The sequence below is a fragment of the Phoxinus phoxinus genome (assembly GCF_949152265.1).
Source record: "Phoxinus phoxinus genome assembly, chromosome: 23".
Lineage (NCBI taxonomy): Eukaryota > Metazoa > Chordata > Actinopteri > Cypriniformes > Leuciscidae > Phoxinus > Phoxinus phoxinus.
This window is the reverse complement of record NC_136898.1, coordinates 18718280-18743178: the sequence shown is the minus strand read 5'-3', so window position 1 is coordinate 18743178 and position 24899 is coordinate 18718280. Positions and strand designations below refer to the sequence as shown.

The 24899-nt window shown below is 41.3% G+C and overlaps 2 protein-coding genes and 1 long non-coding RNA gene across 4 annotated transcripts in view; 2 read left to right on the top strand and 1 right to left on the bottom strand.

The window, feature by feature from the left end:
* The first annotated feature begins 110 nt into the window (after window positions 1-110).
* On the top strand, window positions 111-4347 carry LOC306991186 (uncharacterized protein). Of its 2 annotated transcripts, none has more exons than XM_079598818.1 (11): window positions 111-607; window positions 1191-1368; window positions 1468-1678; window positions 1766-2039; window positions 2157-2334; window positions 2457-2533; window positions 2630-2810; window positions 2917-3165; window positions 3318-3457; window positions 3568-3716; window positions 3844-3981. In XM_079598818.1, coding segments are annotated over exons 1-11 (1914 nt in total). In that variant the 5' UTR covers window positions 111-331; the 3' UTR covers window positions 3845-3981. The 2 variants fall into 2 exon arrangements, with proteins under 2 accessions (XP_079454944.1, XP_079454943.1); XM_079598817.1 differs by having other exon boundaries at window positions 115-607; window positions 3318-3489; window positions 3844-4347.
* On the bottom strand, window positions 4059-5188 carry LOC306991190. Its single transcript, XR_013796048.1, has 4 exons — window positions 4925-5188; window positions 4705-4774; window positions 4364-4518; window positions 4059-4165 (listed from the first exon to the last, which is right to left on the bottom strand). It is a non-coding gene; the product is annotated as an uncharacterized lncRNA (long non-coding RNA).
* A 4122-nt stretch (window positions 5189-9310) lies between these two features.
* LOC306991678 (sodium/glucose cotransporter 1-like) overlaps window positions 9311-24899 on the top strand; it is a gene marked incomplete at its 5' end in the record, with an annotated part of 41383 nt that continues 25794 nt past the window's right edge. The window contains 2 exons of the mRNA XM_079599765.1: window positions 9311-9445; window positions 23763-23834. Of these exons, the coding sequence (XP_079455891.1) occupies window positions 9311-9445; window positions 23763-23834 (207 nt within the window). The remainder of the gene's footprint in view (window positions 9446-23762; window positions 23835-24899) is intronic.

The window sequence follows — 24899 nt, the reverse complement described above, 5'->3', positions numbered from 1 at the left end:
AAAAGTAACACAACTGTCCTGGTATTTATCAGCCTCATTAAAAGAAATATTGATGAGAAAATAGGGCACCTATTATGAAATTTTGAAATTTACCTTTCATGTAGTGTGTAACATAGATCTAAGTGAACAAAAACATCCTGCAAAGTTTGAAATATGAAAGTGCACCGTATATAAAGTTATTGTCTTTCAAAAGTAAGAGTCGACTCTGAGTCATTTTTATGAATCGTTAGAAGACCGAAGCTTTTTCTCTGACTAGATGATGTCAACTTGTCAAGTTATTTGAATACGATACGCCCACTTATTGCGCTCCAAGGCCAGCCTGGAAAACAACATGGCGACGAGACGCTGTGTTCTGAAGTGCGACTCGAAACAAAACTTTTTTCATCTGCCCAAGGAAGAGAATTTGAAGATTAAGTGGCTACAATTTATATATACAACTATACCACAGAAGTATAGTCCGAGCCTTGTGCTTTGTTCGCGCCATTTTGACGACGTTTGCTTTACAAATTTAAATGCAATCAAACTTGGATTCGCGAGCCGGCTGATATTGAAGGAAGGTTCAGTTCCAAGTGTATTTGCATCAGCTTCCTCCTCCGTATCACAACCTGTAAGTGTTATTAATAAGTGTTGCTTTTATGTTTTATGTAGCATGCTTAATACTTGTTTTGTTTGTTGTGTAAGCACCGTTTAGCTTCTATGTCTTCAATGACAATTGTATTGAGATATGTGAAGTGTTTGTCGTTGTTTTCGGAGTTGTCTTAAAGAATAGAGTAATACCTCGTAGTAACGTAACTGCATTTTTTTAAAAAACGTTGTTTATGCATCGGGCTAATGCAAACAAAGACTGATTGTGCTTTTACAATATGAACTCTGGGCTATGCTCGCTAACATAACATTAAATTCTTTATCTTATTTTTATTTTTTTTACTACAAACTACAAAGCAGTGGACTATAATCATTATTATAACACGATTTAATTGATATAAGCATCATTGTACTCCGTGTTAAACAATAAGTATTATCTCTGTAAACACTGCTAACATTTTACTTATACACACATTGGATACAATATGTGCACCAATGTTTTAATAAACTTTATTTTGTAATTTTTACGTAAGTGATGTGTTTTTATTCCTTTTTATGCACCAACATTTCGTTAACAAATCAATTATTTGCTTTTATTCTTTCAGAGTACATCATATCAGAGCAGTCAAAGTAGAGTTTTACAATCTGATGTGGCTTGTCAGACTGACTGTCCACAAACTGTTTCTGTGATGACGCAAACAGATGAATTTCAGAAAAAATATGTTAAAACCCTTACCCAACTGTCCTCTTGTACAATGAAAAACGTACACATTCGGAGTACAGGTATACATTTCATAAATGTTTTATTTTTTTTAATATCACTTTTTAAATGTTATTTTGTTTTTACATTTGTCAACAATTGTACGGTATGTTATTTTTAAGGTTCACAGGCCACATCAACCACCCATGATGTACCATTAGCATCAACACCAGTAAAGTCTGGTTTCAGACCACCAAAAATACCTCATCTGCTGTTGGAAGAAGAGGGGGGAGAGGAGGAGGAAGAGTCAGACATACAAATTCCAACAGAACCTCATGATTCAACTTTTAACCCCGCTGATGACACAACAATTTCACAAAAATCTGAAATGTCGTAAGTAATACACCTCTATAAGTTTACTTTGTCACTAATACATGTCGTTGTTGTTTTTTTACTTACACATATTTACTTATTTATTAGGTTTGGGCAAAGCTCCACATATGCAGACACAAAATACATTGTGTTTGAAACATGTTTGCGTGAGTTGTTCTCCACGTGTCCAATTTGCAATTCACAATCTGATATGAAGCTACAACGAATGGGCACTTATGTTGCAATCAGGCAGCTTTGCCCCAAGTGTTTGTACAACCGGAAATGGCAGAGCCAGCCCATAGTTGGAAGTACACCAATGGGCAACCTCCTGTTATCAGCTGCTACATATTTTACTGGGGGATCATTCATCCAACTACAAAAGGTAGGCATGTAATCAATAATACAAGAAAAAAATATAAATGTATATTTTTTTTTAAATAAAATTACAATTGTTTCTATTATTTATAAATGTATGTTATGATTTTTTTCAAAATCATAGATTTGCAAGGCCATGGAATTAAAAATTCACCAGTACGACACATTCAGGAGACATTGCAGGAGTTTTTTGGAGCCAGCAATTGTACACAAGTGGAGAAGTGAACAGCAAAAAATTATACAGCAGTTACAAGAGGGAGGAAAAATTGCAGTATCTGGAGATATGCGTGCAGATTCCCCAGGTAAGCCATACGTTTTTCATAAATTAGCAGTTAATTATTTTGTTAACTGATTTTTTATGTGTGAACATTATATCATTACATGTTTAAACATAATTATGTTTACATTTCTTTGTTTTATGTAGGACATTCTGCCAAATATGGCAGCTATACGCTTATGGACATGCATAGCAATACTATTGTTGACCTCCAGCTTGTTCAGGTGTGCAACCTTTTTACAATAGAGTACATGATTGACTATTAAAATTAAATGAAATAATTATTTGTATTAAAAATATATGTTATGATGCTTACTTAGAGCAATGAGGTTGGTGGTAGCTACCACATGGAGAAGGAAGGCCTAAAGAGATGTCTGGACCTGCTGGAGTCAAACGATTTAGAAGTGGATTACATTGTCACTGACCGTCATCCACAGATCCAGAAGTATCTCAGGGAGCGTGACATAACCCAGTTCTATGATGTGTGGCACTTTGAGAAAGGTTAGTGTTTGACTTTCTAACCATATAGTTATTTTACTATTGATGTGGTAAATTATTTGTATGTGTTTTTCTTTTAACTTATCGTTCAATTTCTGTATATCATCAGGTTTGTCTAAGAAAGTAGACAAAATGGCAAAAAACAAGGACTGTGGATTGCTGAGGAAGTGGCAGCGTAGCATCAGAAATCATGTTTACTGGTGCGCCACTTCCTCGACATCAGGACCAGAGAAGGTGGCTAAGTGGACTTCGCTGGTCAACCACCTCCAGAATGTGCACACACATGACAATCCTATCTTTCCCAAGTGTGCACATCCACTCACAGCATCAAATGACCCAAAGAAATGGTTTCAACAAGGTAATTCTTAAAAATAAGTTTGTCTCTGTTACATTTTATGAATAATATTTTTTATATTACATATGCAAAAATATTTAATACTGAAAAAAATTGTTGGTACTTTTTCATTATTATTATTTGGGTATTACTGACATTCTTTTCTAATAATGCAGGGTCGATGGCTATCCACAAAATTGAAAAAATACTTTGCAACAAGAGGGTGCTCAAAGATGTGGAGAAGCTCAGTCACAGTTTCCAGACATCTTCCTTGGAGGCTTTCCACAGCCTAATTCTACGTTTTGCACCTAAAAATGTAGTGTTCCCTTTCATTGGAATGTTGTGCAGGTAATAGGACTATTAACAAAAAATGTAAAAAACATATTGTAGAGGAGCTGGCCTTTACGGTCTTTTTTGTTATTGCAGACTGTATCTTGCTGCGCTTCATCACAACGAAAACGCCAACAGAGAACAAGCCACAACATCGGCAGGACAGGGGGTGTACAGAATGGTGTTCCCGAAATCAAAAAAAGGGCAATGCATAGCACGGCCATTAAAGACAGAGTCAACATATAGTAAGTAATAAAACATTTTTATTACAACCAACAAGTAAACAAACAAATTATAATATGTAATAATAAGTAATGCAAATAATATTCTATTTTTATTACAACCAACAAGTAAAAAAATAAATTCTTACAGATTATGTTGATGAGCTACTGAAGCTCGTCTTTGATGAAGTTATCATGGACCCCTCTCCGTTTGTTGATGAACTGAAGTCAATCCCCATACCAAAGCCACTTTGTGCAGAGTATGACAGACCATCAAAGGATGAAGCAATTGCCCGCCGTGTTTCCAGATTCAGTCAAGAGGGGGTCGAAAGCCAGTATACTGACCAGCCGGATCTGGAAACGCCTGGCGTATCCGGGTTACAACGTAGCTTGGAATGACAACACGGACACTTCGACTTAAGTAGCCCCAGCACCAGCTGACAAAGCTGCGGTATGCAACATGGCGGAACTGTCTAAAAATAAAAGCCAAAACTTTGTCCTTATGACCAAATAAAATGTGTACAGAATTTTATTTTGTAAATACATTTTTTTGGAGAAACAAATCTTATTCAAATGTCTTCATTTACGTGTTCAAGTTATGCAATAAAAAATGTGTTATGATATTATATATATTTGATTATTTGTAGGGTTATCAAACTACAGTCACATACTCCTCTGGGGTTCTACGCCTTATATGGCCATAGTCACATCTATAGATGTTGTAGATGTTTTGCAGTGTATAGGGATTTAGACAGTTAGGTTCAAAGCCTGGATGGTGCACCATGCATGTTGGTGGGACTGGAAGCTGGTTTATTTTTTTTACAACCTAAAGTGAAAAAAGATACGTCACCACAGAACAAGTAAAAGTGTGTGTGCTGTATACATATTATATATATACAATAGTTTCACTTCACGTTATTATTGTTATTTTAATCATGTCATTTTTTTATTAAGCATTACATGTACTAGTGTCAAAGGCACAACAAGTATTGCATAAAAATAGATCAACAACCTGTCGTACTTCCCTGCAGCAAAGATTTTCAGCCTCGCTTGGCATTTTGATACAGTTGCCACATATGCACCTAAAAAATTGCCAATTAATTCGTCTGTTACTCACGTTACGACAGCAAAATTAATCCGATTACAGCACTTCACTTATCAGACATTATTACTCCGATTATGCATGTTCCATGGGCCTGAAGTGCCATAAACTACTGTACACTGACACTTACCATTGGGAAAGGTCCTGCTCCAGTCGTGTTTGTGATTGGGTTTCTGGTTCATCGGCATCTCTGGACGTTTCCTCTTCGGACTCTGGCTCGAATTGATAAGGCAAAATTGCTGCCATGTCTGTTCTGTTCGTATACAATTTTCAACACTTGACAAGCCATAATCCATTAATGGTAGTGGGCGTTCCGTTTCCGACTATCTCTGCACAGAGTATACCAATCACAACTGACTGGGTCATCTGACCAATCAACGCAGATTAGCGTCGCGCAAAGGAGGGGTTTGGAAAAATGAGTCGTTGAACGAATAATTTGGGAGTCGTTGAGCAAATCAGGTAAAAATAAATGCATATTATACGACAACAAAAGTGTTTTTTTTGTCATTGCATGCATGTAAAACTGTTGTTGGGGACTCCCAAAACAACATTAGGAACATTTTAAATGTCATAATAGGTGCCCTAATAATGCCATAATAGTTTGACAATCTTTATTATAATAATAATAAAATAATATAATATAATAAATAAAACATGCTGAAAGCATAGCTGAAAGTCACGTGGTTCAACCAACCGACATGCAAAAAAAGAAAAAAATGAAATGAAATGAAGACTTCTGTGGAGCCTCGTGACTGTGCGTCAAGGTCAATAAGTCTTTTAATGTGTCAGATAAGTTTACCTTTTTATGACAAGCCTTTTACACCCTGAACTAACTTTGGTTTGTCATAAAACGTCAAATACCAACACTTTAAAAGACTTATTGACCTTGATGCATTTGTTTTTTTAGACATTATTACACTTTATTAGACATTATTTGCATTAGTATTAAGTGTTCCTCAAATATATACTGTACATATACATTACATGGAAAAAAAAATACTTTGACATGATGATTGCACAACACGTTACATTTTTTAAAAGGTATGAAAGTTTTTCAAAACCGCATGAAAGCTGTTTCTGGGGTGGAGATGTTTATGGAAGACGCGTATTACAAAGTTAAATAGCGTCTGATTATATTAGCATTCATTAAAATGCCTAAATATTTGTGCCGTTTCAGAAAAACAAGCAGCTCTTTGGTCAGTGTAATCTTGCAGTTTTTGATTATGTAAAAATTCTGTCAGGAGATGCCTTTAACAGACCATAAGTAGTGATATGGAGTATGATCGATTTATAATAGTATAATAAAAGTGAATAAGATGAAGGCCGTGCAGAAGGTCAGGTGTTTATGACTATATAATACCTTACATCTTAAAGATAAATGTTCATGGTTCATGTGATGAGATATGATGATATTTTTAAAGGCATTGTTGAGAAGTTGATGAAGCCAAAGATGTCTTAGTCAACCAGACCTTATGCCATATGATCTGTTTTTAACTTGTTTTTAATCTGTGCACCTTTAAAGCTAATCCATCATTGTCTGGACCAAAAGAGAGCAGACTGTGAATTTCCACATTAGATTTCCAAAACAAACAGGATAGATCATAGACATTGAGATTTGGTCTATGCTATCGTGATATAACCAACAAGATATCCATCTGATCCTGAAAATGTTCAAGGCATCATTGGTTAATGATTGATCCTTTAGCCGCACATTCAGAACACTCTAAAAAATGCTGGGTTGTTTTAACCAAATTTTGGGTCAAATATGGACAAACCCAAACGTTGGATCAAAAATGCAATTTAAAAATGTAACCCAATGGCTGGGTTTGTCCATATTTGACCCAAAATTGGGTTAAAACAACCCAGCATTTTTTAGAGTGAATGTAGCACATTTCTAAAGAAAAATGTGGTTATCTAATGAACTAAAAGGATTTCAGTATAGCCTATTCATAGGCGAACTACTGACTAGAGACTGACTACTTCTGGCAAGATTCTGAAGTGCACATCCAATTAAGGCCCTGTCCCAAATGGCACACTCCGGACTTGTGGACTTCCTCAGAGTCCACACTTTGGTGACGTCATGTAGTGCAGACCTATAGGGCCCTTGGTGCGAGTCCACGAGGGCGCATTGAGAGGTATTTTTGGGACAGACTCGATCGCCACGCCGGAAATAGGAAGACGGTCCGGTTGTTGTTTAAATATTATATTTCTACATTTACATATGACTCAGTAAAGCCCTGACATTCGGTTATATTTATTTAATTAAGCATAATGCGATCGTAGCCTATTATTCAGTGCGCTATTTATGTTTATATTAAATATAAATATATATTTATATTTATGTTTGAGACATCAACCACTGGTTGATGACCATAATGTTTGTATAAACTGTAGGTAATAACTGGCAAAATGTACACATAGGTTATAAAAATAATGATATTTACACTTAAATATTTTCTTCTCATCCATGTTAACATGAGTCAAAGCTCCTCCCATTCGTTGTCTGATTGGCCTTTCGCAAATTCGCAAGGATTCCTGGGTAGTTAAAGTGCGTGAAGCCTGCATCCATGCGGGCTTCGCGGAAGACCGCTTCAAGGGTACAAAGGGGGCGCTGCTGAGCACACTTCAGAGCGTTAAAATGATGAATGGGACGGCCTACGGACTCGTAGACTCAGCGAGCACGCGCAATTTAAGTCCACGAGACCAAAAGTCCACATCAAGTGCGCCATTTGGGACAGGGCCTAACTCTTTACTATCCCATGAGGCCACGGGATAGGATAAATGAATGGCAGTGAAGCGACACAACTGATGCTGTAGATCAGGCCATCTTTAAAAATATTTTGGTTTGCAGTAACAGCAAAACAAAAACAAAAAAAGGGTCGGTAGGTAGGTCTATTATTTTATTTTTTATTTTTTCAAGATTCAATGTAAAAAAAATATACTATTTTCGTAGGTATGAATTTTAAACAAATTTGCATATCGTGACGTCACTGACATGGGTGACATTCAGAGGTGGAAAGTCCAGGTTCAGAAAGTAATAGTCCTCCTCAGTATTTTGTTCCAATCACCTGGATTTGCTAATTAGCACAGTTTTTCAGCCAGGAGACTAATTAGTGAAGTCAGCTGACTGAGTTCATGGGTGGAATAAACATATGGCAGGACTTTTACTTTCTGACCCCTGGACTTTCCACCTCTGGTAACATTCTTGTCTTAAAATGTATAGCTTTAAATATGCTGTAGGCTACTGTCAGAAAAGTAAACAAAAAATATATCATATGAAATTGAAAATATCATATGAAAATATATATTAAATTTCAATTGTGTTATTGGTTACAACTGTTTTACTTGCATCCACCGCTAGGTGTCAATGGAACCTACAAATCAGACCAGTTACTTTGCTTTCTAGGGCTGTCACTTTTGTGAAAAAAATCCTGTTCGATTTTTGAGACATATGTGTTCATTGAATCGATTGTAAAATCGATTTTCCATGTCCAAAGACGTTTCCATTTTCAACGATAAAAAAGTGGAAATAAATAAATGCATAAATAAATAAATGAATGAAAAAATAAATAAATGTGGAAAAATATATAATTATACATAAATAAGGAAATAAAAGTATAAATAGTCATTTATTTTTGTTATGTTTTACATTTCTTCGTATATTTATGTTTATTTATTTATTTATTTTTAATTTCTGCAGGTTTGGTCCTCCATAAACGCCACAGGTTTTTATTTAAAAGAAATGACGTAGGTTTGTATGTAAGCCTAGGCAATTTATATTCACAATAGTTTGTAAAATATAATTAATATTATTGGGAAATGTTTAATTTCAAAATTATTTAGCTTTGGTAATTTAATGTAGTATGTAATTAGATTATACAAATGATGACATTTTTTAATGATTAAGAATACACTGGTAATAAGTTCTGTCATTTTTAATCAGGCACTGAGCAGAGTATCCTTTACAACTTTCTCAGTTGAACAGAATAGATTTTGCCAATTGTATCGCTTCAGGGTTGAAGGGTGATTCATATCCATTAAATTATCCATCTGTGGTGTTGGAGCCCAGTATGTAAAATTTAGCTGCAATGCCACTTTGCACCTCAGGATGTCCTTATAACCAGTGTCACAGTGTGTACACTAATGTCTGGAAAATAAATGGCAGTAGTTGATCTTTAGCTGAATCAATGAAACCCATTAATTAAGATGCAGGTGATGTGGTTGGTGAAATGTGCTTTTACACTTTACAGGAACCCAGTCTCACACTTCCCGCTATATAAGTTGATCATTAATAATTCTCAATCTCAGATTTTGACAGCTGTAAGTCACAAACACACTTTTATAATGAACTCACATGGGGATGTCACACCCATCTGTAGACACACGTATAAGTGAAAGCGTGCAGACACACACGGTCACACACCTGCAGGTGAACGTTTGAGTCAGGTCTCTTTACCATCGTGTCAGAGAGGGACGCAGTGTGGTGCTCCACTTGCCCTGCTCAAACACCATCAAAATGGGGGAAGATTATTTTGGATTCTCTCATCTCCGCAATGATAACAGAAGAAATTTCACCATTTATATTAATAATCCAGCGGACATCTCAGTGATTGTTATATATTTTCTGGTGGTTCTGGCTGTGGGAGTATGGGTAAGTGGCCAGCAGTTTACATCCACCAACATTTTTCTTCCATTGACTTGTTGATCTTGCATCAACGTATTGCCTAAATCTACAAGGGCTATGTGAGAAGTCTGAAGAAAGAATGATGATTCTGGGTGATTTTGCAAAACATTTATAATATAATATATAATAGTAAAATTCTGAGTTTGTTTTAGTCAAGTTTATTGTTTGTATTAATGTTTGTATCAGTTTCCCTGTCATGTTCTAGCTTGTCTTTGCTTCTAGCTTGTTAAAGGAGAACTCCGGTCAATTTTACCATTGAGCTCAATTTTTTGTAAATTTGGAGTGCTGTCAATACAGAGAACAACGACAAAAATCGGTGTTGCCTACACCGTGTTATCCTATTTTTAAAATTTGCACCCTATTGACTTCAATGGGGCAAGTTTTAAACCTGCTTTTATCCTCTTAACATCCTTGATGTGTCATTACAAGTGCCCAGCCATGTTGAGTGATTCCTTCAGAGTGAACACGGGTGAATCTGACTGCAGGAGATGTGAAAGATATTAATAAAAATGATGTTATATCAGCCAGCGCACATACCTGTATTTAGTTCCTGTTTTCGGTCGAAGTCCAAAGTAGTCGATTGTCGAGTTGACGCGCATAGGTTTAGTTACTATGATCACGCGCGTGAACTCGACAATCGACTACTTTGGACTTCGACCGAAAACAGGAACTAAATACAGGTATTTGCGCTGGCTGAAATAACATCATTTTTATGAATATCTTTCACATCTAATGCAGTCAGATTCACTCGTGTTCACTCTGAAGGAATCACTCAACATGGCTGGGCACTTGTAATGACACATCAAGGATGTTAAGAGGATAAAAGCAGGTTTAAAACTTGCCCCATTGAAGTCAATAGGGTGCAAATTTTAAAAATAGGATAACACGGTGTAGGCAACACCGATTTTTGTCGTTGTTCTCTGTATTGACAGCACTCCAAATTTACTAAAAATTGAGCTCAATGTTAAAATTGACCGGAGTTCTCCTTTAATTAGCTTTATTCTCCTTGTCACGTACTGTGGTTGTAAGGAATCGCTTGAAGACTAGGAGTCAAAACAAAACACTCTTTATTACAATCTACAAGGAAAATTCAGGTAACACAGGAGAATAATAGGTAACCACTTTGTACAACTAACTTAGACTAACACCAGACAAATAAAGAGGAGCAATTAATGCAGAGATCACACTGAGCGATTTTAGGCCCTATTTTGTGAGATCACCGACAAATGCCCGAAAACTTAGGCAAATCATTCACGTGAGTGACAATCACACAGTGTGAATTATCAAAGATGCGATCTGAGAGAATCAGGTGTGCACACACCAGCAACTGAATGTTACCCCAGATAGTCGTGCAGTGTGAAAAGAACATTGACCCGACTACTTTGAAAAGCATGCAGTGTGAGCTCGGCATAAGAGAACTTATAGAGACTAAGGCCACATTTACACATAGCCAGGTATTTAGAGAAACAAATATTTCCCCCCCTCCGTTTTCAATAATAACATCCTGCACACAACCCGCATTAAATAAATACGCCGTCGAGCGCCATCATAACTTTGCCAAACCTATGGGTGGCAGTGTAGGGAGAAGGATAAAGGCATGCAAGCCAATCAGAATCCTCAGAATCGATAAGAGAGAACCTAAAACCCCGTTTCTCCCAGTTGACACGACAACATATAACCGGCGTTTTCAGAAATCTTCACTTTGGCCAGAGTTTTTAGAAATAATCGTTTTCTGGGATAAAAACGGCGTTTTCGTGTAAATGACAGGCCAAAACGCAGAGAAATATCTGCGTTTTCCCATCGTGTAAACGGGGCCTTAATGAGGTAACTCAACAACACACACCTGAACTAAGGACTTTAATCAATCTGTAACCATAGAAACTAAACGGCAGGGAACAGAGGAGAACAGAACTAATTAACAAGCTAGACGCAATGACAAACTCCAACAAGGAAACTGAATCAAGCAGAAATACAAACAATAAACATGACTTAGGGTACGATCACACACAGTTTTTCCTTTGAGTTTTCTGCGTACAGACGACACCATTGTCAAACCGATCCCCATTCACACGGATCAGTGCAGACTGTAGGGTTTTGATATAGGTAGGTGAATGCTCATCCACTACGGGGCTCCGGTAAGAAGCGTGACAGGAGACAGGGAACTGTTAAACTCTTGATAGATTTGAATGATCACATGCATTGGCATTATCCAGCTGTACTGAGTTTTCTATTATATGGACAAGGTATTGAATGTGGCTTTTCTGGAATAAACAGAATAAAAAGATACATCAGTGTATGTCTAATAACTTTGAGTTACAAACAGCAACTCACTACTGACATGTTAATTATATATAAACCAACGTCACGTGGGATTAATTTAACAGCTGCGACCATATACACGTGAATCACTGTATATAACTCATGATGTTGTGCACAATGTAAAGTTCTGTTGCACTAGCTGAATATTTGAATACAACAATGTAACAAACATACATCACTTACTGTGTATAAATAAATGATGTTTTATAAACAAAGTTCGGGAGGAGCACGATCAGATAACCAATGCAATTACTTGTCATCAAACAATTACGTCTACCCTAATCAGCATGACAAGAAGCATATATATCCACTCTGTCAACTCACCTAACATTCCTTGACAGTTTCCAGCATCCCTCCACCACCCCGACTCCTCACCTTTGGCTCTCTTTACAGCCAGGAATACGGGGGGAGTACTCTGGGTTCGGGCCGAACACCGAGCCCGGAGCCCTCTCCTCGGACAGCACGCCAAATATGCATTCCATTTATTCCATCTGACTTATTTGTAAGTGTGAACTCGTGAAATAAACTTACATTCAATCACGCACATTAACCATACACAGTAAAAGAAATGGACACAGCATCCCCATAGATTTCAATGAAGAAAAGAAGTCAATTAGAAGCACTCGCTTCCTGATGGCTGACCGTACTGCGCAGCCTCAAACTGAGCTTGACGAGAGGATGTGATGTGAGCAACCTGTCTGACCAACGCATTCTCATCTTAGGGCGTCATATACTGACACTTTTGACATTTCGTCTACATCCAACAGACATGGCACCCTTTAGCGTCAATATGACACGCACAGAGCTTTGTTCGGTTATGGTTGGGTTTAGGTCTGGGGTAGGGTTAGGGTTAGACCGCTAGGAGGCGCCTTCTGGCCCATATCTATCTGCATCTCATATTGACGCTAAAGGGTGCCATGTGCGTTGGATGTAGGCGATATGTCAAAAGCATCAGTATATGACGCCTTGGGATGAGATCGGGCTGGTCTGACAGTTGTAGGTCTTCTAGTAGCTGTGCCAAGAGAAATCTGAATCATTCCCTTCCGAATCTCGCAGAGACGGAGAGCGTGAGTATTAGCTGTCCATGAGCTAGCAGCGGGAGCAACTTTATGACTCTCTATGGGCTTCTCCCTTGACTTTATCGGACTTTATGCCTCCACGTCCCCCCGATTGCCTGCGAGCTTCTCCTCGTCTATATGGTAATTTCTCTACTGTGCGACAGAGAGTCGCGTGGTTATGACGCAATCGTTAGCCTATTTTTACAAAAACAGCTTCTACGGGGCCATAACGTAAGATACAAGGTAATGGAGCCTTTGCATACATTGTCGTGTTTCTTTAGAAATAAATAATGGACAAATGGAGCCTTTAAACACCTCAGATGTAAAGTTATTCACTGTCAAAGTGACGCCAAAATGAATGGGAGTCAATGAAATGCTAACAGCAGGTGATGGCTTGCTAGCCAATGGCTGCCCCTATGGAAGGTACGCTTTCCGGGTGCTGAATTACCCCCTTGACATTAACAAATGGCGGAGCAAACGGCTGGTGAAAGTGAAAGTAAACACAATAGCGGAAACTAACGTTACCCAGCGTACACAGTAAAATGTTTCATAATAAAAGTCCTTCTCGTATACTCTTATATAGGGAATTTAGAACAGCCGCCCCCAGATTAGCATAGCTAATTTGTGTAAAGATAAACTCCCTAGTCCTAGGAGTCGGTGTCACCTCCACCTGGAAGTGCTGGAAGTCTGGCCACAGGTCGTAGGTATAAGCGGTCATTGACCTTGATTTGAGCTGACCGAATGTGTCCATCATCACTGGTAATCAACTTGACAATCCTACCAGTTGGCCATTCAGCTCTGGGAAGCTTCGGATCCATAATCATTACCACCATGTCCTCAGTTAAATCCTGGGTTTTTCACAACCACTTCTGGCGAGTCTGGAGGCTTGGGAGGTAATGTCAAATGTAGTATGACCAGAAGTGATGCACAATGGTCTGAGAATGTCGCCAGCGGCGCTTGGATAGCAGTTCGGGAGTGTAGATCACCTGGGGAAGTAAGGCATCTCACCACCCCATAAGCGCATGTTAGGGGTAACCAGGTCTATGTCTGCAACATCAGATGAGACATATCCTAGTGGCTTGCTGTTGAAGATGCCATATACTTCAATCAGTACTGTACGTAGTACTTCCTCTGGAACCGACTGGTTACCCGATAACCCGATAACTACCTGCAGGGCAGACTTTACTGATCTAATCTCCCTTTCCCATGCGCCCCCGAAGTGTGGTGCTCGGGAGGATTAATTTTTAAGTTGATCTGATGACTAGCCAACAACTCTTGCAGTTTAGGTTCCATTACTTTGAAGGCTTCCCTTAGCTCGGTCTCAGCTCCTCGGAAATTGGTCCCCTGATCTGAGAGGATTTCGGATGGGGTTCCTCTGTGGCCTATAATGCATCTAAGTGCCAACAAAAATGCATCCGTATCAATGCTGTTGAGGAGGTCAAGGTGAATGCATCTAGTTTGAAGCCCCCTGAGGCTAGAAGAGGTCTCATCTTGTCGATCAATTGCTTAGCTTCCGTAGCAGTGTAAAAGAAGAGAAAAGATGCTCCTTTCATGCATCTGGGTATCTCCCTTAATCAGCAGCAATATAACATCGCGACTACATAAAAGAGTGTTTACTGTTATAAAAAACTGATTTGTGAGCTTTAGGGGAACTAAAAGTGTGAGAATAAACACGAAACACACGTGATTGTTGTCTTGCGGTAAATCCGGCCTATCGTGGAACTGCTGAGTCGTCATCAGAGCGTGTGCAGCCGCTCTTGAGAAGCTGCGCTGGCTGAGTTCTCCGGCTACTCTAGAATCACTCTCGTGGTACTTTGATGGCATACGTCGCAGTCACGTGGCGTCGGCGCTGTATCAAGTCGGACAAAATTTCGAACCGGCATGCACTGCTTCAAGTCAGCCGCCGATCGGTCTGCGCAGAGCTGCATGAAGTCGAACAAACCTGAAGCCTCAGTCACGTGAATGCCTCACTTTGCGTGCCGTCTACTCTCTATTACGAGTACTATTCTCTATTCTACGCTCTCGCGGTACAAGTCGAACAAGCCTTGAATGTTTCAACCCAGATCACTGCTCAGGTGTTTGGAAGTTTAAGTCCATTTACTAAAAAAAAATTAGCGTTGTGAGGCTTTTATTTGTGCTTAATGGATAAAACAACGGCGCTGCGCACTTAGCTGCTCACAAACATGGCTGCTATAAATTTGACCTGCCACAAGATGGCGCTGTTTTCGACCCTCTTGATGCTTCAAATCTTTGCCCGTAACATTCAGGGGAAAGCCTCAGTGCTTCATGAGGCTTCATTTGCCCATTCCTAGGACATGGACTTGGCAAGGAGCTTACCAACGGTGGTTACATGAAACAATAGGCTTGCCGCATGTTTGAGATGTGCACAATCTGCGCAGAACCGACCACCGGTGATTACCGCGAGATGCATGCCGGTTAGAAATCTGTCCGAGTGCGGTCCGCCTGGCTCTGATGTCATGCTGACGTATGTCAAAACACTCTCGCGATCGCAAGGCGCACAACACAGCTTAATGGTCATTGGTTTAAACAACCGTGATGTATCGTTCTCTTTTAAAATGTTTGAATTTAAAACTCTGATTTCGTGTTTTTATGTGTATAAATTATGTGTGAGTATGTGTGAACTCTCTGACAGTGTGATCTGGGTTATTTGATTGTTGTCATATTTATTAAAAAATATTTATAAAATATGTCTGTAGTTCAAGTAAAAATTATATGTCTTTAGTATGTAATTAAATAACAAGAACTTTGAGTGTCTTGTTCATTATATTTATTTTCTTATAAAAGCAACAGAACTTAAATTACATCCAGTTTATTAGCAACACCGTGCACGAGCGTGAATCCCGCGATATCCGCCTTTGATCTCGTAGGTGTCTGATCCACTGCGAGAAGAGAGATCTGTCCGTCTTGCCTGCACTTTTTTCTCTCCTCCCCTCACTGCAGCCGCCTACTCTCGCATACAGTTCAGGCGAGGCAAGGCCATAGACAGTATATAAACTGGACACAGCGACCCCATAGGTTTCAACGGAGAGAAGTGAAGTCAATTAGAAGCACTCACTTCCTGATCGCCAGGCGTAGGCTCAAACTGAGCTTGACGACGTAGATGCGACGTGAGCAACCTGTAGGTCTTCTAGTAGCTGTGCCGAGAGAAATCTGAATCATTCCCTTCCGAATCTCGCAGAGACGGAGAGCGTGATTATTAGCTGTCCATGAGCTAGCAGCGGGAGCAACTTTATCAATCTCTATGGGCTTTTCCCTTGACTTTATGCCTCCACGTCCTCCCGTTTGCTTGCGAGCTTCTCTGCCTGTCCATACGGTAATTTCACGACTTGTGCGACAGAGTCGCGCGGTTATGACGCAATCGTTAGCCTATTTTTACAAAAACTGCTTCTACGGGGCCATAACGTAAGATACAAGGTAATGGAGCCTTTTATACATTTTCGTGTTTCTTTAGAAATAAACAATGGACAAACGGAGTCTTTAAACGCATCAGATGTAAAGTTATTCGCTGTCAAAGTGACGCCAAAATGAATGGGAGTCAATGGAATGCTAACAGCAGGTGGGGGTCCGCTAGCCAATGGCGGCGCCCAGGGATGCCTCAACTGCCCCCCTGGGCAAGGCACATCTCAAACAAGCCTAATGACAACATGACACAATCACATGGGCAACACATGGCAGGATCACATGACTAACACAGGGAATCACATGAAAAGACATGAAACATGAACCAAAACAAGACGTGACAGATACTCTACTTCTATCTATTTAACATTTTAATTATTACTAAATTATTTTTTTAAAATTCATACAGTACATTCCAATATTCTCAAATCAACTCATGATTTTTTGGTACAGTCTGTTATCTTTTTCACTTCGGCGCTCTCCGTCTCAGCAGCCGTGTGTGCGTAACAGTTTACCAGTCACTCAAGTCCGTGCAAATGACGAGTTATACAAAGTGTCCTGAGTATGCTGCTTTATTGATATCTCCGGCCTGCATTCACATGACCCACAATGTTGCTGTGAACACAAATACCGAAAAACAACAGGAAAACAAGGAGAAACACATCTCCGCTCGTACTATGCTGTACACTCGACCATGCGTGTTCCGGACTACAATACCCATGATTCCCTCCCGCTCATACTACAATCTACGCCCTTACGACATTAAAGGAACAACTCCTTATTTCCCCTTTGTCCCACAACACTACCCCCACTCTGGAATGGTAATTAACTATAATACCAATCCAGGACCTCTTGCATAGAAAAACATAAAATATATCAACATTTCACAGTGCAAATAACAGGAAGGAATACATCCAACATACTGCGTCCTGTTTCTTTTTTTTTTTTTAAGGCAACTTCACTTGATGGAGCATACAGTCCATGTTAGCAAACTCCACTCAATTGATATACTAGCCTTTGTAATCCAGCCCCACGTGACAGGGTAAACAGTCCATAAGGCAGAGGGTATCACGGTGCTTGGAAAGGGGTGGGGGAAGGATGGCATAAAAGTTTAGTACACACAGTCTCTTTTTGGAAGCAGTCCAATTAGTGGATGGGATCTCTCTTCCACATCGCCCTTTTTTTTCTTTTCTAAAGGAGGGAATAGCAGCTGAGCTTTTGCACACAAAGATGTTAACAATAATAATACCTTGTTATTGATGAACTCACCCATATGCACAACAAATAACATCCACATGGGTCAACATAGAAAATAAAAAAAACATGAATGCAACATTAATTCTCTTTTAACAGTAGAACAGTTTGTATGTTCGTCAAAGTCTCTTTTCCTCGAGCATCAGTTTATCCAGTCACCAAACCACTTTGGTGGTCTCTTAACTCGTGGCGGCCTACCCCCGATTTGGCCGTTAACAGTCCATGGTTGACTTGGTTGCACCGTGCTACCTTCTCCGCACTACACATTTCTATCCTCCTGTTTAGTCATTGGCACACAATACGTTTCATCAAGTACATCCAAGCCGCTGTCATTTACAGGTTCCTCTGCAAAGAGGTGAGTGAGGCCAAGCTCAAGGTCAAGGTCACTAACGTTAGCCCCAAGACTGGGAGTAGGAACCTCCTGGGGTTGCCAGGCCTCCAAACTCTTAAACACCCAGCTATTTTCCAAGGGTTGTCGGGAATGATACAGCTTGAGCTTATCGTGATGAACAACCTTCACTTTTGTCTTTGGACCTTTCTGGATTCGATACACCATATCATCCAGGTGTCCCAGAACAAAGTAAGGACCCTCATAGGCAGGTAGGAACTTCCTGATCTTATTTTGCACCCTTTTAGTCCCTTTTATGAGGTACCACACAGCATCACCGACCTTATAATGTGTCCTTGCCACATTCTTGTCATATTGCTTTTTGGCACGTTCAACAGAACGACCCAGTTGCTCTCTGGCAATTTGATGTGCCAACTTTAACCTTTCTCTCATTTCAGCAACATATTGTGGGGGAGTGGGAGCTGAGGTTTCATTAAAAGGCAGTCCTACAACTAGATCAACAGGCTCTGTCAACTCCCGGCTGAAGAGCATCATGTTTGGGGTGAAACCAGTGGAGCTATGCTTGGTAGCTCGGTAAGCCATCACAGCCATGGGAACCATGACATCCCAGTCCCAGTGACACCGCTCTGAAGTGGTAGCCAGTATTTTCTGGAGGGTGGCGTTAAACCGCTCCACTTGTCCATCCGACTGGATGACATCCCACTTTTCGTCGGAAAGGTGACGTTCGAGTCTTCTCAATTCCTAATAATTCACACATCGCTTGGAAAACACAAGATTCGAAGTTAGAGCCTTGGTCACTATGCAGTGTCGATGATGCTCCGTAGCGACAGACCCATTCAGTAACTATAACCTCCGCAACAGTGACCGCCTGGTCGTTGGGCAGAGGGTAGGCTTCCACCCACTTGAAATAGTCCTGCACAACAAGAATGTAACGGTTGAATCGTTCCGTTTCGTTCATGGGGCCCATCAAATTAACAGCAATCCTTTCCATGGGAGCCCCAACCCGAACAGTGCCCATTGGCGCTTGTGGGGTCTTTGTGGGTCGAGCCTTCGCAGCACAGCTGGCACACGTGCGACACCAGAGTGTAACATCCTCCCGCATCTGGTACCAGTAATACCGTGACTGTAATCGGGACAGCGTCCACTCCACCCCGAAGTGTCCACCCACTGGTCCATCGTGCATCTGATGCATGACATCCTTCCGAAAGACTTTTGGCAAGATAATTTGAGGATAAAACTCGGGGCCCTCCATCAGGTAGAAACGCCTTACCAGGGTGCCATCTTTTAGATACAATCTCTTCCACTGGCTCCAGTAAGCTTTAGTCGCCGGTCCATAAGGCAACACGTCACCCCAGGGGGGCCGTTCCCCACCTTCCTCCATCCACCTTTTGATTGGGGCAATATCGCTGTCAGTTGCCTGAGTGGAGTGAAGTTCCTCAGCAGTCCACCCTAGGAATGGAGCAGTACTTGCCGTCATGACAGGCTGCACTACCCCCACTGGACAGAACTCGGGATTAGCATTTCCATTTCCGATGTCAAAATCACACTGAACTGCCTGATGACAAACCTGAGGGCTATTGGAAGAAGGTTCTTTAAGGCTGCAGGCACAATTCGAACGACATGGCCTCCTGGATAGCACATCTGCATTTTCATGTTGGCGTCCAGGCCGATGCACAACCTTGAAATCATACTCTCCAAGTTTTTCCAACCACCGAGCCAACTGTCCTTCTGGTTCTTTCATGTTTATCAGCCACTGCAGACTACTATGATCTGTCCGCACGACAAACGGTCTGCCCAAAAGATATTGACGGAAATGTGCTGAGAACTCCACTACAGCCAACAACTCTCTCCGTGTGGTGCAGTAATTCCGCTCCGTTAGTGTCAATCCTCGACTGCCATAGGCTACTACGCGTTCCTCGCCATGTTGGAGTTGGGATAACACAGCTCCGATTCCGAAATTGCTGGCATCCGTATCGAGAATGAGGTCGCCATGATCCATAGGATACCCCAGAACAGGAGCGGTGGTGAGTAGCTCCTTCAGTTTTTCAAATGCTTGATTACTTTCAGGAGTCCATTGAAATCTGGCATTCTTCCGCAACAGATCATGAAGGGGCTTAGCCACTGTGGCAAAATCTCTGACAAAGCGCAGATAGTAAGATGGTATACCAACGAATTGTCGGATTTCATTAACACTTGTAGGCTGTGGCCATTCTCGAATCTTTTCCACCTTCTGAGGATCAGTGCTGATGCCCTCCTCTGAAACTACATGACCAAGATAGATCACCTGGCGGCGGAAGAGGCAGCACTTGGCAGGTTTCAACTTGAGGTTGGCCTGGCGCAACCTTTCGAATACCTGCGCTAGGCGCTGAATCATTTCTTTGGCATCCCTCCCCAGGACAATTATGTCGTCCAAATAGACTAAGCAAATTTCCCATTGTAGTCCAGCCAGGACACGATCCATTAAGCGCTGGAACGTTGCTGGGGCGTTGCACAGCCCAAATGGCATCACATTCCATTCAAATAACCCCTTCCTGCTGCAGAACGCAGCAGCCTGCCGTGCACTTGGAGTTAACTCCACCTGCCAATAGCCTGAGGCTAGATCCAGGGTGCTAAACCATTTCGCCATAGACAGAGTGTCCAGGGTATCCTGAATTCGCGGAAGGGGGTAAGCATCTTTGATAGTGCGTTCATCCAGGATTCTATAGTCCACACACAGTCTGTATGTCTGATCTTTCTTCCGTACCATAACAATTGGCGAAGCCCAGCTGCTATGGCTAGGGGCAGCTAAACCGGTGTCAAGGTTTTGCTGAATCTGTTCATCTGCACTGCGCTGTTTCTCGAAGGCCATTCTTCGGGGCTGCTATTTTACCGGTGGACATGGTCGTGTTTGGATGTCATGTTGCACCAGGTTGGTGCGACCAAGGTCCATCGGTCCAGCCGAGAAAACATCACCATAAGTGCTCAGGAGTTCTTCTAGCTCTTCTTGATCCGACTTTCCCAGATGCACTATACTCTCAGCATATAAAGACTGTAAGTGACTTGGAACCGTTGCGGTGGTTGGGCTCGCCGTTGGCAGCTCAGAATTGGCAACCTTCACGACATTTGCAGGCTGTAGAAACCCGGCAATGGCCCCCTTCCTTACTTGCACGGCAATGGTGCCTGGGTTATACAGTCTTATTGGAATCTGTTTATTGGGTTGAGCATCAACTACAATCCGTGCCACCAACACTCTGTGTTTTTCCATAAACCCTTTTGTTGGACTCAGTAACACATTGCCCTGCACATGCTCTCGGAAATGTGCATTTCCTGGCACGATATATTCACGTCCTGCTTCCAGAACAGCGGTGCGTGCTATTCTAACAACGTGTACCCTGGGTTTTGTTTTTGGGATTAAAGTAAGGTATCTGCTCACCGAACAGTAAAATTTTCTGACTGCCAAAGTCGAGACGTGCTCGTGCTTGTTCCAGGAACGGATGTCCAAGAATGGTTTCTGTGTCCTCTGTTACATCGGCTACAATGAAGTTAACGCTGACTGTGTGTGTTCCGACCTGTATCGGCATGTGGACTTCCCCAAGAACATTCACATTTATAGGACCTATTCCTTGCAGAGCCTGTACTGTTGATAGTTTGAGTGGGGGTCGAACTCCTTCATTAATAGCCTCATAGCAGTGACGGGGTAGCACATTCCTTCTCGCTCCGCTATCCAAGAGAGCACATAGCTCCATGCTGTATAACAGTGTGTGTATACACATCTCAGGACCAGCACCCTTTACCTGGAGAACGGTGGAAGTAGGTTGGATGTCAGCAGAATGGTGTAGTGCTGGAGTTACACGAGGCAGATCGAGCCTGGGTGAAGGGCAGTTCCGTCTCATGTGTCCAATGCCTTGGCAGTTGTGGCATACAATCTCTCCCCAATTAATTTTCCCTTGTTTGTTGAATCTCAATTGGTGCGGTTTGGATTCCATTCTGAATGTTTTCTGTCTCTGATCAGAGTGTGGCTCTCCGTTCCATTGGCCTTGTGGCCGACTGCATGAGTTGTGTTACACTGGCGGCAGTTCGTCGTGTGGTCTCGTATCTATGAGCAATATCGTAAGCACGACCCAGTGTACGTGGGCGCTCTTCCAGCAGTCTTTGCACAATGTCAGCATCCCCCATGGCGTTAGTGAACACTTCAACGCTGATGGAGTCCTGCTCTCTTTCAGACCGATCTGCATAGACAATGGAGACTTTCTCATAGATATCATCTCTTAACACATGTAGCGGCTCATCTGCCTTGCGTACCCTCTGCCTCAGCTCTATCCCACTGGCAGCTGCGTGCTCGGATGTAAGCGGCATCCATTTCCTCCACAATGCGAGCATAATCCCATCTACTCGACCTGGGGTTTTTATGTATCACTGCACCTGCTGCTCCGACCAAACAAAACCTCATCTGCACAGTCATTGTCCTTTCAGACCAGTGATTAGCTCTGGCACAATCCTCAAAACGATTTAGGAACTCTCTCCATGACATTGAACCATCAAACTGACCTGGTCGGAGAGTAGGAATTCTTTCTCTTGGGGTACTACATTCCTCTCCACTGTCAGATGATAGATCGTAACATGCCTGACGTGGTTTTCTTCCCTGCAGGCGGGGTCTGATAAAACTCAGGAAAACAACTCTCATCAGTATTCATATAAGCAGTTTTATTTTCAGCCTCATGGACGCTATGCTGGACTGTACCACTCTCATGTGGAAAGTGATTAATTGGTGACATATATTGTGACATTGGTCTAACAGTTAGGTCTTTGTACACAGCTTGTGGGTAGTAGTTCAGATTTGCACAAATACTCAGTGCATCTCAACCGAAAAACAACAGGAAAACAAGGAAAAACATATCTCCGCTCGTACTATGCTGTACACTCGACCATGCGTGTTCCGGACTACAATACCCATGATTCCCTCCCGCTCGTACTACAATCTACGCCCTTACGACATTAAAGGAACAACTCCTTTTTTCCCCTTTGTCCCACAACAAGTCTTAATGTATCTTAATTAAGGACATTATATTACTGGCATACATTTTTTAACAAGGCCATTGAATGCCAATCCATCAACACTTTAAAGGGGTAGTTGATTAGGATTTCACTTTTCTAACTTTAGTTAATGTTTGAGCATAAACAACATCTGCAAAGTTATAGCGCTCAAAGTTCAAAGCAAAGGAAGATATTTTCTTTTAAAGAAATAGCTTTTTAAGGACTACAACAAATGGCTGGTAGGGACTACACAACATTCCTCCAGTGTTAGTGACATCACTAACCCTAAAATTTACATAAACCCCGCCCCCGGGAACGCGATTTATAGATTATCATGACAGAATATGCTAATCAATGACTAGAAGATAACTACACATTAGCTACATAAATTCATCAACTAACGATTCAGAAATGTCCTGTTGCTTCTACATGTTGTCACTTCTTCTTGAGTCTCTCCATCATTGTCTGATCCCGGTTCGGACATAAAAAACTGAAGGTTTTTGAAATTTTCAGTGCATATCTGTGTGAAGTAAAAGGACACAAGCTGTTTTTGCTCCGCCCTGTGTGGCAGCAGCAGCTCATTTGCATTTAAAGGGACAGACACAAAAAGGGTGCGTTTTTGCTCAACCTCAAAAAGTGAAAATTTTAACATGCTATATAAAAATATCTGTGGTGTATTTTGAGCTAAAACTTCACACACACACTCTGGGGACATCAGAGACTTATATTTATTTACATATTATGAAAAGGGCATTATTTTACCCCTTTGAGACAACAAATGTGATATGTTTTTGTGAAATGTGTCTGCAGATATGATGCCATAATGTTTAGTTTCTGCTGAATTTAATTCTTTTTTTTTTTTTGTTCAAAGGCAATGGTACGGACCAATCGATCCACAGTAGGAGGCTTTTTCCTGGCTGGCAGAAGTATGGTGTGGTGGCCGGTAAGGAAATGGACCTGGATGGTGGATGACCAAGCTTTAAACCTTAAAAGCATTTAGAATTTGTGTAAAAATTTTCATTTTGAATGAAGTAGTTTAAAAGTAGACACTTAAAGATTTATAAAGATATATTGCTCATGTCTGACAAGTATTTGCTGAGTTTTGTTTCAGTTTAGAGACGTGCTCTAGAAAAAAGTTCACAGAGACAGAGAGGCAGAGGCCCACCCCTCCCTATATATACAGCTGTGATCCCCATAACGGCGTTCTAAGCACGCTCTTCCACCGTTTTATGAGAGTAGGGAGCTTGGAGAGATACCTCGCTCTGTTCTCAGTGGGTTACGCAAGTAACCTAACATTCTCTTTCAAACAATCGCTTGCTATCTCACTATGGGAATGATATAGCCAATACTATATAGCCATACTTTCTGAAGCTAACGAACAGACCCGGCAAGAAAGAAAGATAACCCTTCAATTCTCCAAAGAGCCAACTTTAAGATCTGCATGAGCCATAGTACGCGCAGTGACATCAAGATGTTAAAATCTGATAGATGCATGGGGAAGCCCAGCTTGCCGCAGCACAATTCAAAGTATCCCCTTGAATAATGCCCATGAGGTAGCCATACCCCTTGTAGAATGAGCCCTTAAGCCCACCGAGGAATGAAGACCCACAGATGTATAGGCCAATTTAATTGCCTCCACCATCCAATGGGAAAGGTGCTACAAGGAGATTTACATAATACATAATCCTGTTTACATTATAGCGTAACGCTTGTACAGGACACAAAGTGTGCAATTTCCACTCCTCTTCCAAGAAACAGCAGGTCCCAGCACAATGGGGGCGGCCAGGGTTCTCCCTGAAGCAGCTGAACAATCTCTGCCAGCCACAGCCTCCCTGGTCAACGGGGGGCTATCCGAAGGAGAGATAATCCATTTACTGTCAAGAGTGGGAGAAATTAGACTCAGTGGTGGGAAGGCATATAGCAACACATTCTGCCACGGTTGTGCCAGTGCATCCACACCCAAAAGTCATTTTTTTGTCCCTGAGAGAGAAATACAGCGGACACTTTT